Genomic DNA, 18,250 nt, shown 5'->3' with positions numbered 1-18,250 from the left:
TTGACAGACGGAGATCACAGAGAAGCAGGCAGAGAGATAGGAGGAAGCAGGCTCCCTGCTGAGCAGAGAGCCGAGGCGGGCTCAAACCCAGGACCCTGGGATTATGACCCAAGCCGAGGGCAGAGGCTTTAACCCACTGAGACACCCAGGCGCCCCATCAATTTTTTCTATACAAAAAAATCAGCCCTCAACTCTTAAGTCCTATGTGTACAAAACCCGAAATTTATCATCAATCTGATAAAATGTGCATTACATTTTTCAGTCTTCCAAACAGTTCTTGACATATCATCTTGAACTTTGATAGTACATTTCTATAAGTATTAAGCATCATATAGAAAACGTGCTTCTCTGGAATTTTACTCAGTTTTCTTAATCACTTTGACACTGTTCTTTAAACTCAATTCTGAATGTTGAGTTGGCAGATCCAAACGAATTCCACCCAGAATCCTAAAGGGTTGTCAGGATGGGTTAAGTTAGTCTTTCAACACAAGGGAAATGAACACAAGGGAGTATTTACCGAGCCAAAGGCCACTGATAATTGTCAAATGCCTTTATACAAGGAGGTCTAAACTAAGAAAAAAATCCTCCAAAATATGATAAATTCGTGGCTCAGTTGGTTGGACGACTTCGGCTGGGGTCCTGATCCGGGAGTCCCAAGGATCGAGTCCCGCGTCGGGCTCCCAGCTCCACGGGGAGTCTGCTTCGCTCTCTGACCTTCTCCTCGCTCATGCTCTCTCTCACTGTCTCTCTCTCAAATAAATAAATAAAATCTTTCAAAAAAAAAAAAACAGACTTTAAGGGTAAACCCCGTAGAAGTGGTGGGAATGTTCCAGGTTGCCGTTTTTCTCCTTATAGCTTCACAGTTTCTGGACGATCATCAATCCAGGGATCTACATGCAGAATCCAATCACTTTGGAGCATAGTGATTTTCATCTAATGGGACACTTTGACCCACTTCTTTAACCTGAGCTCCTTGGCAAATTTTGGTAGAGGCGGGAAAGCGAGTATTGGGTTATCTAGCACCTCCTTAGATGAACTGTCAAGTTAGTGAATATAAAATGAGATATTTTGTTACGCATTAATTGGGAAGCAAACGTAGGTAAAATCATATAGAGAGAAGTTAACCCTACAGGAAATTAAGTAACCGCAGTCCTTCTGACATTCCTCCACAAATGACTCCGGGGCCCGACCCGCCTTCCGGGCTCGGCGCTCGCCTCGGCAGTGGGGGCCGGGGGCCCGGGGCCGGAAGGGCGCGGCCAGGGGCGGAGCGGGTGGGGCTGGGGGCGTGTCCTCGAGGAGGCGGAGACAATATGGCCGCCCAGAGCGCTTGGAGGACCTAAGAGGCGGTGGCCGGGGCCACGCCCCGAGCGGGAGGGCCGCTCTGTGCGCGTCCGCTCTATGATGCTTGCGCGCGTCCCCCGCGCGCCGCGCTGCGGGCGGGGCGGGTCTCCGGGATTCCAAGGGCTCGGTTACGGAAGAAGCGCAGCGCCGGCTGGGGAGGGGGCTGGATGCGCGCGCACCCGGGGGGAGGCCGCTGCTGCCCGGAGCAGGAGGAGGGGGAGAGCGCGGCGGGCGGCAGCGGCGCTGGCGGCGACTCCGCCATAGAGCAGGGGGGCCAGGGCAGCGCGCTCGCCCCGTCCCCGGTGAGCGGCGTGCGCAGGGAAGGCGCTCGGGGCGGCGGCCGTGGCCGGGGGCGGTGGAAGCAGGCGGGCCGGGGCGGCGGCGTCTGTGGCCGTGGCCGGGGCCGGGGCCGTGGCCGGGGACGGGGCCGGGGCCGGGGCCGGGGCCGCGGCCGTCCCCCGAGTGGCGGCGGCGGCCTTGGCGGCGACGGCGGCGGCTGCGGCGGCTGCGGCGGCAGCAGCGGTGGCGGCGGCGCCCCCCGGCGGGAGCCGGTCCCTTTCCCGTCGGGGAGCGCGGGGCCGGGGCCCAGGGGACCCCGGGCCACGGAGAGCGGGAAGAGGATGGACTGCCCGGCCCTCCCCCCCGGATGGAAGAAGGAGGAAGTGATCCGAAAATCTGGGCTCAGTGCCGGCAAGAGCGATGTCTACTACTTCAGGTACCGCCCTGGGGGCGGGGAGGGGTCAGCGGGGTCAGGTCGGGGTCAAGGGTCAGCAGCTGACCTGGGCAGGGGATGTCTTGATGAGAGCAGGGCCCGAGGGAAGTGGCAGAGACAGGCTGGTCTGGTAGTTGAAGGTCCCTGAGCTCTTGGGTTGAGAGCTGACCCCAGTACAGTGACAGGACAGGCACAGTGTCTGAATGGTGAGAACCCGGAGGGCGTCTTAATGTGGACGGTGCTGGGGAATATGTTTGGTGGAGAAAAGCGTACTCTCTCGCAAGAATGGTTAGTCCATAGAAGGGTTAAAAGAAGGTGTAATTCATCGAAACTATAAAACCCAGTCACTGTTGGCTCCTGTCCCAGCCTTTCCCAGATTCATCATCACAGGAGTGTTTAATCATGCACATGTGGAAGAATTCGCTATCTGCAGTAATAAGGTTTCAGTTACTTTGTGAGATCCAGGAAAGTTTGGTATAAAGTAGCTACTTGGAATGCCTGAAGTTTCCTGAAACTGTCTTGGTGTGGCAGAACTTACTCACTTTTGAAAACTGAAACACTGTAATATGTTGTTAGACTCCTAGACCAAAATTTGTCCCCCAGGGGATGTTTGGCAGTGTCTGGGGACATTTTTGGTTCTGATACCTTGGGAGGGTATGATCCCGGCATCTAGCAGTTAGAGGCCAGGGATGTTGTGAGATATTATTCTCTAACACACTTGATGGTCCCCACACAAAGAATTATCTGGCCCAAATGTCACCAGTTTGAGAAATCTTGGTCTGCATGATTCAGGTTTTCACCCTGATGTGATCTTGCAGTCTTGTGGTCATGCTGTCCATGTCATTGGATGATCTACTAAGCTGAGAAAAGTGCCTGGGGCTATTGATATCAGTGGAATTTTCTTATCAAAAAAATTACTAACTTTTAAAAATAAACCATTCTATTTATAGAAGAGAGTATAAACATGTTATATTCAGTGGTGTGGAGGGCCATTTTTGGGGGCTGATTGAATAATTTTTCAGGGAATACCTTTGCGTGTTGGAGCCTGTTATTGCCAGCCATTTAGCCATTGGAATAATGTTTTAAAAGATTTACTTTCTTCATCAAGTAGGTTAATACACTGGCCCTCAGGGGGGAGAGGGGAACACACATACATAAACTCAACAATGTTTATGAGTTGAGAGTACTTTTAAATAGACTGGAAAGGTTAAAAAAATAATACAAACTTTTGTGTGTGTGTGTTTATACGGACAAGAATGTGATTACCAGGGCACCTGGTTGACTCAGTGGATTAAGCCTCTGCCTTCAGCTCAGGTCATGATCTCCGGGTCCTGGGATCAAGCCCCACATCAGGCCCTCTGCTCAGAAGGGAGCCTGCTTTCCACCCCACCTCACCCCCCAATCTCCCCCACCCCCGCCTACCTTTGCCTACTCGGGATCTCTCTCTGTCAAATTAAAAAAAAAAAGAATGTGATCACTGCTGGAAAATAAGTAAATATGAACATATTCCTGATGGTTGTTCAAATATATGGAAGAATAGTTTCTGTAAATTTATTTCACCTTTTTAAGAAAAAGAAAGTCGTGTTGCATTAGAACTTATTTTGTCACTTGATCACTTGTTTTGAAATTTAAAAGATAAAATGGCAAACTTATTCTAAACATTCAAAGGTGATTATCTTATATTTCCCCATTATTAAATACTAAATTTACTTCAGTAATACTGAAAAGGTTATTGTGGAACAATTGTTACTCCTCTCAAGTTCACTTGTTTCATTTAGTGCTATTCACAATTGCTCACTTTTGCACATTCTTTCATTAACAACTTATGTTTTCTTTCTAAGCCGATAATATGCTACTTTCTTTCTGTGAGCTATGTATTGACTTGTAGCCAGTTATATTTTACAAGAATATTCTGTGTCTGGGATTGAACTCCTTGAGGAATAGGTGACTTAGTTTATTCTCAGTAGAGCGTCTTAGACTTTGAATTTCACTCTCTATGGCATTTCTCCTGGGATATAGTTTGTTTGGTTTGGGATGACGTATTTGTTCAGACTAACTTTGGGTTATTGCAAAGTGTTTTTTGTTGTTTTCCTCGCAGTATCTGGACAAGTTATTTAAAAAGCCGTCTTGCTAATTTTGATTTGTGGTCACTTAATATTTTTTTAAATGTGTTGTAAATTTTTACAAGTGTATTTAATACAAATGTATTTAACTTTTTTTTTTTTTTAAAGATTTTATTTATTTATTTGACAGAGAGAGATCACAAGTAGGCAGAGAGGCAGGCAGAGAGAGAGAGAGAGGAGGAAGCAGGCTCCCTGCTGAGCAGAGAGCCCGACGTGGGACTCGATCCCAGTACCCTGAGATCATGACCTGAGCCCAAGGCAGCGGCTTAACCCACTGAGCCACCCAGGCGCCCGTATTTAACTTTTAAATACAAACTCAATAAATATTTTATGATAGAAAAGCTGATATAGTTTAAAAAGAACTTTCCAAACAAATTCATCTTACAATAAATGAGAAACTAGTCTAGTGATACTTACAGAATTAAAGTCTTTTATTAGACAGTGCAGCATGATTTCCTTTTTACTTATTAATACAAAATGAAAAGACACTTTGAATAGATTTGTGCTGCATGTGTTTAGTTCAGGGTTGGAAGGAATGTTGTCTAATTGTTTACTGACTACCTACAACATGTTACTTACTTTTCAGGATTGTAACACTCACTCTTAATAACCTTCTGAGAGGTTACATTCAGAGGTGGTGCGACCCAGGGTAGCATGATGTGGTATTTGTAATACAGCAGTTTTTCTGACTTTGACTTCCTTTTGCCGAGATGAATGGTGGAGGGCATCTACTCATAGTGAAGGTGAATACATTCTTTTTCAACCAAACTGTCACACTTTGCATATCAGCATCCCCATAAATGCCTCACCCTTTAAAAAACCAGTAGCTCCGGGCGCCTGGGTGGCTCATTTGTTAAGTTGTCATTTCTGTCTTCCGCTAAGGTCATGATCCCAGGGTCTTGGGATTGAGCTCCCTGCTCGTCGGGGAGCCTGCTTCTCCCTCTCCCACTCCCGCAGCTTGTGTTCCCTCTATTGCTGATTCTCTCTCTGTCAAATAAATAAATAGAATCTTAAAAAAAAAGAAAAAAACAAAACCCCAAACCAAAAACCAGTAGCTCACCAGGCATCTCTGTTAATAAGTGGCTTAAGAGTTAACTCGCCCATTGGTAATGTGAACACCTGCACCCATTTGTTCACACAGATTCTAATAATGCTAACTCCTGAATTAGCCTGCCCCTAGGGAGATTAATTTAAACAGATCTGTGCCTGTTAACGTAGGGTGTGGCTTACACTTATTAATTGGTCTGAAATTAAGTTCAATTGTGAAAGCCTCAAATTTTGGTAAAATGGTGTTTTGGCTGTTTCCTGAGACTGCCAGGTTCTAATAGGAACACGTGCCTTGAGTTGCCTGTTAAGCAGTATAATTATGCCTCATGTCAGGATTACTGATAGTGTGTGGCAGTTCATACATTATCATATAAAGTGTGTTTTTAAAAAAGGTGTGGTTAGATAAAGTGCTGGATCCATTGGTAATAGTTTCTGAAAGTTTGTTGCCATCATATAAACCCATTATGTGAACAATAATATTCTAACTGGTCCACTTGACTCCTGGTTTTTGGTTCCCTGCAGTTGCTGACTGGTATTTTTGAAATTATTTTCCTCTGCATAGGACCCTATAGGAGCCATAGGACCCTATAGGAGTCTAAACTTGTTGGTTTCTAGACTTTTAGTTATCATTAGGGTTAAAGATCTGGGAATCATGGCAAACTGTTAAGCTGCTGTCATAAAATATGTGGTTGGATTTTGGAAACAATAGTAATAAATGTTTTTGTTTCTTGTGTCAAAATTATGATGCATTTGTACCTGATCACTTCCCTGAAAAAAGGATACAGGGGAACCAGAGAACAATTAAAATTATCATAGGGAACAGGTGCATGAAGAGAGACTAAAGTTATTTCACTTTGATCTGGAAAGAAGAGGACTCATAGTAAAACCGAGGTCTATAAAATCATGAATGAATGATAAAAGTAGAAGTCCCTAGGGAAGGCAGCAGCACACAGGGATGAAGAGGTCAGGAGTTGATCTTCTAACTGCACAAAACCTTTTGGTGCAACCTTGAGCTTGTCACTTACACTTCCTGGTCCTGTGGTTTGTCAGTTTGTAAAGTGCTTATGATTTCTACCTGTACCTCATTGTGTTACAAGGATTCAATTTCAGATCACTGAAATAAATACGTAGATCTCTTAAAGCTTCAGATATGTTTAAGGACTAATTAAGAGAAACAATTCATTAACTAAAGTTGTATGAGCTGAACATATACATAGGTTTAAAAAAATGTATAGGTATATCTGACTTGCTACCAGAGGTTGGTATGCTGCTTTGAGGGCATGAATTCTGTCACTAAGCATGTCAGAGTTCAACCAGGCCTTTCCCTCTTTTTTTTTTCTTTTTCTTTTTTTGGTCTTTTATCTTAAAACAAACAAACAAAAAACCACCACCACCACCACCAACAAAAACCTCTGCCTTGTAGTCTTTGTTGGGAAAAACTAGCTGAATGGATCAGGGGAGAAATTCATCATCACAGTTCTTATATATTAAAGTCTCTTTGGCTTTCAGTAAATTGTCTTTTCCCCTAATAATCGGCTTTCTGGCCATCACTATGTAGTTTAGCCTGGTGTCCCGTCTGTTACTGTACTATTTATTTACGAAGAACCTGTGGCTCTCACACATAGCTGTCTTTCCTCCTAGTACAGTGCTGAGCACATAGATGCTAAATAAGTGTTTACCAGTTGACATGACTCTTAAAAATGTGTGAAACAAGTCTTAAATGACCTGTTAGCTTTTGCTTTATATTTTCTGGTGATGTGCTGGAGTGAAATTGGTTGAGATAGGAAGTCTAAACATTTTCTAGTTCCTTATTTTCATCATTAATATTGAGGATATTATGGAAGGCCAGAAAGCATTTTAGAGATGTAGGTACAATGGTAAGTAAAATGCTTATAGTGCAAAGATACAAGTGAGAAATAAACATTTGAATTTCATTGAGTCTAAGGTTTTTTTTTTTAGCATAGGATCTTATGTGCCTTAATTCTTTGTGTGTTTTGTGTCACAGCTCTCATAGTTTTGGCAGCCATTAGTATTTTTTTTTTTTAAATACTTTACATATATTATCTTACTGGGTTCTTATAACATTGTTATCTATAGGTACAATTCTCCATTTTACTGATGGGGACTTAGGACAGGGAAGTTAAGTAACGTGCTTGAGGTTGTACTGTTGGTACGGGCAGAGTTAGATTTCTGATGCAGGGGATTTAACCCCAGAACTTTTAACGACCCCGTTCTCCTGCCTCCCATAGAGATCCTATGTGTAATCCTCAAATATTGCAACATTTCATGCCTAATTTACTTTATTGAGCTTGGCAAGCTACTAAAACCATGCAATTAGTTACTATTATATTTGTATCTTAAGTTGACAAAGGGTAAATTTTAAATCCTCTTTGGTACTGAAGCTGTTGTACTGAAAGATGATCTTCCAGCTCTGTGTAATTTGGAGAAGAAAAAGAAGGGAAAAATTGTAAATCAACATAATTTAAAGCAGTTTTATTCTGGATTATAGAAGTGGTCATTTTGTTCAGAAATGTTTCCCACCTTAATTTAGGATTGACCCTATTATTTCTCAGATATTCATATAGGCAGCATGTTCCCTTAAGGAGCAAGCTATAGGTCATCTTCATTTTTAAGAGTTTTCACTTAAGGGGCGCCTGGGTGGCTCAGTGGGTTAAGCCGCTGCCTTCGGCTCAGGTCATGATCCAGTGTCCTGGGATCGAGTCCCGCAGCATCGGGCTCTCTGCTCCGCAGGGAGCCTACTTCCCTCTCTCTCTCTCTGCCTGCCTCTCCATCTGCTTGTGATTTCTGTCTAATAAATTAAAAAAAAAGTTTTCACTTAAATTAGAAGAAATCACATTGTAACTTGAGGGTTAAATGTAGCTTATGAGATAGTTTTGTATGTTTCCTGCAAAAAGCTCCTGTGCTTCTTTCAGAGTTGAGGTACAATTGAAATGTGCCCTACAGACCAATTAAAAAAAAATCTCTTTAGTTGGAGGGAGGAACTAAGTGTAATGTTTATTACTAAGTGCTTACTGCAGAATTGCAAGTTTGACTCGCTTTTAGTCTTTTTTCTTCCTTTTTTTTTTTTTTAAAGACTTTATTTGAGAGAGAGAGAAAGAAAGAGCAAGCACACACACAAGTGGGGCGAGGGGCAGAGGGAGAAGCAAACTTCCCGCTAAGCAGGGAGCTGGACAATGGGCTTGATCCAGGGACCTTGGGATCATGACTTGAACTGAAGGCAGATGCTTAACTGACTGAGCCACCCAAGGAGCACTTTTAGTTTTTTTCCCCTTGATATTGCCTGATTGAACCCTGGATCTGGAAATAAAAGATAAACAGCTATGATGAAAATTGTTCTCTGGTAATTCTCTCTCAGCTGTACCATCACAGCTGTTTGTGTTGTGCTAGAGGAAATTTTGTTAGGGTGCAACATTGCCATCTGTCCTACATTTGATTTTTAAAAGCTGACATGCAAAGTCTCACCTGCCAGAACCCCCATAATACCTGTAAGAGAGGAAATACATAGCTCAAAAGGAACCGATACACATATATTCTAAAAATAATCTCAAATTGATGGTTTTTTTCAAATTGCTTTTAAAAAGTTTCATTTGTTGAGATATAAACTCAAAATTTAATTTTTCATAATTTTAATTAATGGGATAGAAGCTGGCCATTGGCAAAGGTGATGATACTTTGTTGATATTTTGACATTATTGCCTTCCATTCTGTGCATCTATGTGTTTCTGCTCTTTTATTGTTCTTTTTATACTGGAAGAATCCATAGATAAGATCAAGGCTGAGTGTCCTTAAAATGATTTCCAACATGTATGCATGTCTTTAAAAAGGCCTTTTCCAGAGGCTCCTAGCTGTTTTTTCAGAATATAGTCTTTTGCGGTATACTTACCTGCCTATTTTTTATTGTGGAAAAATTCAAATACCTGCAAGAGCGGAAGTAATTAGACAAGTATAATGAATCTCCCATGAGCTCATCCATCAGTTTTAACAGTTATCAACTCCTGGCCAAGCTTGTTTCATCAATATTCAGCCCCCTTTTCCCCATTATAATTTGAAATAGCTCCCAGATGTTTTTAATTTCTGACATTTCCACAAGTGTCCAGTCCTCAATTCAACCAGAATAACCAGTGTTTTTCCTTTTTCCTTTCTCAAAAAGTGAGTACCTTAAGGCAGTGAACTGAGATTAGGTATAATTCTGCATTCAGTCATATTTTTTTTTTTTTTTTTTAGTGGATCACCCTGGCTTTCATTTTTTCTCAACTATGATAATAGAGGTAATAGAATTTGCTATCAGTAATATACTGTTTGCATGTAATATTTGTTATATAAATGTTAGTTTATGGAATGAGAATGATTGGCACATGATTTAGATGATTATTATTATTATTAAATAGGTCTTTTATACCATTTAAATTGTGTTGGTGATTCCTTAATCAAAAAGGTGGAATGCTGTCACATTTTACCAGCAGTCAACTTGTATATAATTTTTTTCTTTAATGATGCTTTAAAAATAATTCTCTACTCCAGCCCCAGCTGCTAAGAAAATTCTTTAATGCTCAGTTTTGCTCAAACTCCATATTAAAAAAACAAGCAAACAAACTACTTTCCACTTCTCAGGGAATATATTCAGTTTGTATATTTTAATGTTTATGTTCTAAACATTTCAGTATAGAAATATTCAAATGGATATATAAATGTAGAGAAAATCATATAAGAAATTACCAAGTACCCAGTTCAGCAATTATTTCTTCCATATCCCAGTCTACTACCCCTGACTCAACCGTCATTATTGAAGCAAATCTGACATCAGATAATTTCATTCATAAATGACTACTTCAGTATGCTCTTTGTGAAGATAAAACTTAAACTTGTAGAAGTTTTATAACCATGCAGAATTCAGTATTTCAAAACTAGAATACAAGAGATGCCAATAAGCAGTTCAAGATTATTTACCCGTTACTGGCAGGTAACATTCCACTACTTCATTCTGGGAAAGTTTTATGGAAGAAGTATGGTGTGAATTGGTATTTCTGGGCTCTTGGGGATCAGGGTTGGAGTCATGCATTATAGATCAGGTAAAAGGTAAAAGATACTCAGCAAATGACTGAAGAGGGAAGCCATTCAGCCTGTTTGGAATAAATAAACCAGTATAGTTGGAGCAAAGGTCACTGGGTTAGGAAGAGTGGAAAGTAGGTTTTAAACCTTCTGAGGAGGTAGAGGAAAAAGAATGCTACATGCAGGGCTAAGATGTTTGGCTTCCATTTGCTAATGGGTTAAAGTCATTGAAGACTTTTAAATTGGAACTCTGGTCAGAGTGGTGTTTTAGGAAGAGTAGTTTGGATAGTTGAGAATGCAGAGACAAGCAAATAGAGTCACTTACCTTGTCCTGGTGATTTAGACCCAAGGTGTTAAGACTTGATTAGGCAACAACAAAGGAAAGGAAGGATGGATTCAAAGGTGAAAATGAAGGAACTGGATTTAGTAACTGACCGGAGATGGGAGAATAGAAGTAAGGCAAGAGGAGATGAAATCTGCAGCGGAGGGCTGAGACGGGTTGCTTTAGGAAAGGCCTGCATGTAAGGATTGGGAAGAAGGGATTTCGAGACGGGGGATGACTTGAAGGTAGATTTCTTTGTGTGTACGGCATTCAGCTTTGAGGCAATGGCATGTATTATTTAAGTTAATTGATTTGGCAGTTTTCTGATTACATGTTTTTGTACTAAAGTACAAAAAGTTAATTTTAATTTCAGATCTTAGTCTCAGCCAAAACTCGACTTGTGGAGACAATTGTTATATAAAGTTAGAGAAATCTTTTTCTTTTAATATGTACTCTGTAGCTAACAAGTTAGCCTTAACATTTAAAGAAGGTAGAAAACAGGGGCGCCTGGGTGGCTCAGGGGGTTAAGCCTCTGCCTTGAGCTCCGGTCATGATTCCAGGGTCCTGGGATCAAGCCCTGCATCAGGCTCCCTGCTCAGCCTGATGTCTGTCTCGGTCTCTCTCTCTCTGCCTACTTGTGATCTCTCTGTAAAATAAATAAATAAAATATATATTAAAAAAAAAAAAAGGTAGAAAACAGTAGAAAGTTGATGTTTCTTTATTCTCAAAATGTTTCCAGTGCTGTAGTTTAGAGAATTTTTAGTGTGGAGGTTTTTATTATTCCTCACAAAGTACTGTTGGCAAGTGATGCACTTCTGAACACGATCTTCAGCCGTATAGCCACCATCTGCTGACCACAGTGCTCCTTGACAACTCATAAGCCAGTTTCACCGTATCGCACTCTGATTATTGCCATCCCCCCAGTTCATCCTGTTAGAAACTGGTTTAAAGATACATTTGTGTTTGCTCAGAGTCTGGTCTCCTCATAATGTTTGACTAAACATCATGATGATCCGTGTTACCCAAGTAACATGAAAAAAGAGGTTCTGCTGTGTTAGGGGAGTGTTTATAGAGTGCAGTTGCACAGGCAAGCAACAGGTTTTCAGAAGAATTAGTTTTTATGTGGAAACTGGCAAGGCATGTGACAGTTGCTAGATCAGGGAATGATGTTTGCACGTGAATTTATAGAGTGATAAAATGAGAATATTACTAAATTAAGATGACCACAATTTAAGTAGTTTCTGTATCTCAGTGAGGTTTTTTTTAAAGTTGAAAGTCAGATACCAAATGGAATTTCTTTCTTTTTGATAATCTATAGTTAGAAACCTCTAAGGATGGAGTTAGGCTTAAGAAGTGCTTTAAACAGTTTAGGGGCACCTGGGAGGCTCAGTGGGTTAAAACCTTTTCTTTCTGCTCAGGTCTCGATCCCAGGGTCCTGGGATTGAGCCCAGCATCAAGCTCTCTGCTCCGCAGGGGGCCTGCTCCCCCCCCCCCCCTGCTTATCTGCCTACTTGTGGTCTCTGTCTGTCAAATAAGTAAATCAAATCTTTTTAAAAAAATGAAAGCAAAGACACAGTTCAAATGATGAAATGTTCTTACATGAAAAAAAATTCATGTCTTTATTTTAATTTAATCATTCCTTTTGGGTATTTGAAAGGTAGAGAAGTTAAAGGTGAAATCACAAGTCGGTTCAGGGCTGGCATATCTGGGGGCAGTTGGTAGGGAATTTTTTTTTGTGGTTGAAAGTGAAATATTAGTATTTCATTACTAGGATTAGAAGTAATCACTTTGGTAGAAACTGAAAATGACTAATATCCTTCACTAGTCTTCTAGAATTTTTTTTTTAAAGTAATTTTCCTAAGTTGTAGTTTGCTGCTTTTAGAATAAAAGCTTAGTCACGTTAAGTTCTGGTGTGTGGGGACTTCAGTTTACTGCGGCCATCTTAGAGGGCAGTCTGGGTTAAGACCAGAGCTTAAGTGACAGGCAATCTTTTTGTTAATCTAGCATTATTTCATCTGCCCCTGCCAGGTTCGTTTTGGTGCTGTGCACATATTTTATATCTGATGGGCAGAATTCTTATTTAACCATTCCCTTGGGCCTTGCCTTTCTATATGCTTGTCTTCATCCTGCACGGAGGAAGGTCCCTTGTTTAAAAATCTCCTGGGGCAGGCAGGTTGGCGTTTGTTTCCTCTCTTTCTTTCTTTCTTTCTTTCTTTCTTTCAAGATTTTATTTATTTGAGAGGGAGAGAGCACAAGCAGAGGGAGAAGCAGATTCCTTGCTGAGCAGAGAGCCCAATGCAGACCTCAATCCCAGGACTCTGGGACCGTGACCCAAGTTGAAATCAGCGGCATAGCCAACTGAGCCACCCAGGCACCTCCAGGTGACTTTCCTTAAAGCACCAAGCACAGACAGACTATAGCAGTTACAGAGAAGAAAATGGCTTGTACACTGTTGTGAAGGCAACAGTGTGTATGACGAGTATTTGTAGCTATCCAGTACGGACATGTCATAGAATTCCATCTTATGTTGGGGGACAGAGAGTTTGGTATGAATACCAGCCTGGTTACCAGTTGATATGCCACCTTTCTGGGGGGATGTTAACGGTTAAAACTTGATTTCCACTTTCTTACTTTGTTGCTAATTTAGTTATCAGTGGAGTGTCTTAGACCTTTCAGTTTCCATTTGGTTTTTAAAATTAATAAACATAGGAACAGTTTAAGCCATATGAAATAGCTAATCTAGGTCATAAACTAGGCAATCACATTTCATGAGTATGGCATTTTTAAAAAAAAATATTAATTTATTTATTTGGCAGACAGAGATCACAAGTAGGCCGAGAGGCAGGCAGAGAGAGAGGAAGGGAAGCAGGCTCTCCGCTGAGCACACAGCCCGATGCTGGGCTCGATCCCAGGACCCTGGGATCATGATCTGAGCCAAAGGCAGACGCTTCAACCCACTGAGCCACCCAGGTGCCCCATGAGTACGGCCTTTTAACTGAGTTCTTAAGTATTTAGATTTTCTTAATTTGGCGAAGCGTGTCTAAAACTGATCTCTAATGAGCTTTGTTCTGTGGAGGAATGTTGTAGTGAGGCTCTAGTATGCTTTCAGCTGCAGTAGGTAACTGGCATTTCAGCTGTTCATAAGGAATGACTCATTGCAGGGCTCACTGGAGAAATTAGTCAATTGATTTCTTAAAGAATGACTTTCTAGTTGTTTCTAAGCTAGATCCTTAAAAATAATAGTGCTTATCTTTTTGGGAGAGGTTGCTACCTTAGTATTTTCATCTTCTGGAACACTAGTCTGTCGAAACTAAATCCAATCTTAATCTCAGCTTTTATTGCACTAATGAGGTGTCTCATCAGAGTGATATCTGATTGAGAATGTCGGTTGTGACCTCCTTCTGTAGGTTGCATTTTAGAACTTGAATTGTGTTGCAGGAATACTTACATTATGTGATTGTGGGGGAAAAATGCTGTGGTGATCATCTTTTGTCTTGAAGTCATTGGTGGCAGAATACCATAGAGTTTGTGACAAAGTGCAATGGGTTGGTTTGGATTTGACCCAAAGAGAAGTTTTGCTCTTCCAGGGCAGGTTTTTAATTGCTTGGTTTCCCAGCCAAAATACTCTGTTGTCTTCCTCTTCAATTATATTTCATTTATTGTGGTCAGTTCGTGCAAGGTTAAGTTCTAAATAGGACATGTTGGCTTTTTGGAGAAATATTTTAGAATTCTTACAGTTTTCTTCTGGTAACATATCTGTGCTGACATTAACGTTGATTTTAGCAAATTTGGCTCCGAAAATTTATTAGATGATATGAGGCATTCTTCCTATAAAAATTTTCTTATAGATGAATGCTAGATACAAACAAAGTTTTAGAAAAGAATAGTTTTCTGTATAATTCTGGCACTTTTATAATTTTTCGGCTTCAACAATATTTCTTATGACAAGTAAGTTATTCCTGATAAGCTTCTCACATAGGAGTTTGGCTGATAAAACTCATGTCAGCAATGTACAAACACATTTGCAAATATTTGCCTTAGTTTCCTGCTTTGAGTAGTTACATTAGGGAGCATTTAAATATTATCAAAATTCAATATTTTTTCTTTCATAAATATGAGTTCAGATTGGTAGCCCAAAGAATATATGGATTCCAAGTGTTTTTAATAAGGATTGTTGACTTCAGAAGAATTTTTTCTGAAGTTCTGATCACTGCTAACATTGTGTGTATGTAATACTTCCCCCAAAAAAAGCTCTTCAGAAGTCAATTTAGAAATAAGTTTGTAATATTGAAGACATTTGCAGTGTGCGCATTGTGCTGTGCATGCAGTTTATACAGGGATTCTGTCTGTGGCTACTGGGTGACTGGTGGGCTAATCTGCAGTAACATCTGTTATGTACTCAGTTGGTGTACCTAGTAGAGTGTAATATTCTGTGATACATTATGGCTTCTTACAGGGAAGCTATGAAATTCCTTTAAAACTTTGCCATTTTTTTGAGGAACAATGATGTAAAACATGTAAAATTCTGGTGTGGTAACAATCAGGATAGAAAGAAAGATGTGACAAAAGGTTTATGTAGAGATCTAGGGGAAACATTGTTATCTTTTGTACAATGAATGTTCTCTTTCTTCTAGTCCGAGTGGTAAGAAGTTCAGAAGCAAACCTCAGTTGGCAAGGTACCTGGGAAATACTGTTGACCTCAGCAGTTTTGACTTCAGAACTGGAAAGATGATGCCTAGTAAATTACAGAAGAACAAACAGAGACTGCGGAATGATCCTCTCAATCAAAATAAGGTTGGTGAATTTACTTAGAGCATATGGTTGCTATTTCAGAAGCTCTCCACAAAGTATCTTACACTGTAATTATGTCACTACAATTTTGGCTGCCTGAACCTCCCAATCTCCTCTCCCCCACTCCCCCCCCCCACCCAAAGTATTTGGATTTACAGATCTGATTAATTTTCTGGTAGTTGGCAGTACTTTACGTAAGTAAATTGTGCATAGTTGAAAATAGTATTTCAATATCTGTCTAAGCCAACATAGTATTTTTGGCCCACTGGGACTGTTTACAAAAGATTTCTGTGTTGATGTTAATTGTCTCTTTTTTTTTCCTTAAAATAGTTCCTATTTCCCAAAAGAGGCAAAATTTTAATGTGGCAAGTACGCTTACCACATAGTTTATGCTTACCTATCAGTTTTCAGAATTAGGATTTGAGAAAGGGCAATTTTTATTTTGACTTTTGATGATATTGAGGTTAATGACTTCTAGCAGTAATATTCACATCCCAATACTGTGATTGGAGATTTTTCCATTAGCTCTTAATTTTATTGAGTGGCTTAGTTGATGGTTTATTGTATGATAATTTAAACAGTAGCATTTGGGTTATTATGCTAATTTAATTGTATCAGAGCACCCAATATCTTTACTTTAGCTCCTCCCCCACTGCAGCTAATCTTATATAACCATTTTGGTTCCATTTTTTTTCCTCCAAATTTCAGAGATCTGTGTGTATTTCCACCACTGTCATTTCACAGACTACCACGGTCATTTCACAGACTATGGGAAAAGTAAGGACTTTTCTTTCCAGGGTGTATATAACCTGGATACAACCTCTCATGCTGCTTGGGAGTACTGTGTTCGTTTTAGGTACCCTGAGGCAGTGTGCAGGATGGGTTGGGCTTTGGAACCAGGCAGGCGTGGTTTGATGTACTGGCTCTGTCATTTATTAGCTCAGGCAGTCATGGGTAACTCTTTTTAACCTCTGATGGCCTCAGATCTCTCATTTGTAAAACTAAGGTAATGAACTCTTTCCCTTTGCATTATTGCAAGGAGTAAATAGGAATTTATATGAAAACGTCTAATAAAGTATTTGACCCATGTGAGTTCCTCTCCTTTCTCCACTGCACCTTCCTAAGCACCAAGCTTCCTTGGTGAACATTGCTTGGTGGCCAGTGTACATGGAAATTTTTTGACCCAAGATTTCTTCCTCTTTATCTTTTTACTCTTCCTGAAGATGATACAGGTCTCTGCTTTATGTCTCTCTTTATTCAGAATTCAGCTTAATAGTTTGTTAATAATAGTCTAATTTCCAAAAATTGGTATGGGGGACCGAGTACATTGTTTCTTTGTCTGTTGCATTGGTTACCATGCATCGATTTACCGTAGGGACCTTGTCAGGTACCTTGTTTATAGGCAGAATGGGAAGGGAAGGCTGCAGTCGCTTTCTCTGTTGCTTAACTGTGGGGGTTACTTTGGGTTGATAGCTATGAAGGTGTTAAGGGTAAAAGACGGTGGTGGTAGAGGAAGTGTAAAAGAAAGCGAGAAACTGTAGAGTGTATAGCTCTGTGATTCAGCTTAAGAAAACCCTTATTTTAGGTTGATTTTTCTCCTTAAATATATAGAGCAAAATTAAGATTTAGTTTTCTAAAATTGCCTTTAAAAAAAAAAACTCTAACCACAATGCTGGGTACCTATCAAAAGGGGTTAGATATTTATGAAATGAATGGGATGCTTTCAGGCCGCCCTGTTGTTTTCAGAATCACAGTTAAACTACACTAAGTATATGAAGATGTGTTCTTGATAGTTATGATTCTCTAAAAACCAAAAACTAATTCGTCTCTTTAGTTTGTGTGCACCTTTATGCTCTAGCTGCGCTGGACCGCTCATCGCCCTGCACCATGGCATGTGCTTTCAAGATTCTGCTTGCTCATGTGCTGTTTCCTCTGCTTGGAATGCGCTTCCCCCCTTCCCCTCCATCTGGTGAACTCCTCCTCATCCAAGGCCCAGCTCCATTGTCTCCACCTCTGTGAAGCCTGCCCCTGCATTCTCCAGGCAGAACCAGTCCCTTCTTCCATAATGCCTCCCTGGTGCTTTGCCATTGTATTTGTGATTGTTTGTCTGCTTCGACTAGACTGTGAGCTCCATGAGGGCAAGGACTGTCTTTCCTTTTTTTTTTTTTGGTATAGGTAGTCCAAAGCCTAGCACACGGTAGGTACTTAGTAAATGTTTGCTTCATGTTTATTTGAGTTAATATCCACCTCATTCCAGAATTTTATAGTGGTCATAAATATTGAATAAATTAATTATTTTGAAAGTTATTATTTTGAAAGTGCCTTTCATTGTCATTGTTTTCTGAAGTTTCTGTCTGAATTGGCGGGGGGGCATAGTCTTATTTTTGCACCTGATTTTATTTTAATTGAACAGTCACAAAAATGGAGTTGAAGTTTTAAAAATAAGCTCTCTTTTGGAGTAATGCCAATATTGACTATCTCTAAAAAAGCAGAAAATGTCTTTGTGGCTAATTCTGTATTATATCTTTTTAAAAAATAATACAGTATGGAAAAAATAATACAGTATGGAGAACACTGGGAGATATAAATTGGTAAATAGGAGTGTTAGTTAGTTTTGCTATATAGTTATAAACTTGGCTAAAGTGCATAATTGTGTTGCTTTTGAGGTTTTTGAAAACCCTTGAAAGAGGGATGCCTGGGTGGCTCCATTGGTCAAGTCACTGTCTTCAGCTCAGGTCATGATCCTAGGGTCCTGGGACCGAGTCCCCAGAGGGCTCCCTGCCCAGCGGGAAGCCTGCTTCTCCCTCTGCCTCTGTTTGTCACTGCCCTGCTTGTGCTTTCTCT

At 40.6% G+C, this 18,250-nt stretch overlaps 1 protein-coding gene across 2 annotated transcripts in view; it reads left to right on the top strand.

Moving 5' to 3' along the window:
* The first annotated feature begins 1,352 nt into the window (after positions 1 to 1,352).
* The window catches only part of MBD2 (methyl-CpG binding domain protein 2), a 70,273-nt gene continuing 53,375 nt past the window's right edge, over positions 1,353 to 18,250 (top strand). Inside the window, exons 1-2 of one of the 2 annotated variants that reach the window (XM_045065638.1) lie at positions 1,353 to 2,056; positions 15,250 to 15,409. In XM_045065638.1, coding sequence (XP_044921573.1) covers positions 1,509 to 2,056; positions 15,250 to 15,409 — 708 coding nt within the window. In that variant the 5' untranslated portion in view covers positions 1,353 to 1,508. The remainder of the gene's footprint in view (positions 2,057 to 15,249; positions 15,410 to 18,250) is intronic. The other variant, XM_045065637.1, reaches the window with a different exon arrangement.

The sequence above is a fragment of the Mustela putorius genome, unplaced genomic scaffold (assembly GCF_011764305.1).
Source record: "Mustela putorius furo isolate JIRA1106 unplaced genomic scaffold, ASM1176430v1.1 tig00003858_pilon_pilon_pilon, whole genome shotgun sequence".
In the NCBI taxonomy this organism is placed as follows: Eukaryota; Metazoa; Chordata; class Mammalia; order Carnivora; family Mustelidae; genus Mustela; species Mustela putorius.
The sequence above is the reverse complement of the archived record's forward strand: the minus strand, read 5'-3'. Positions and strand labels throughout refer to the sequence as shown.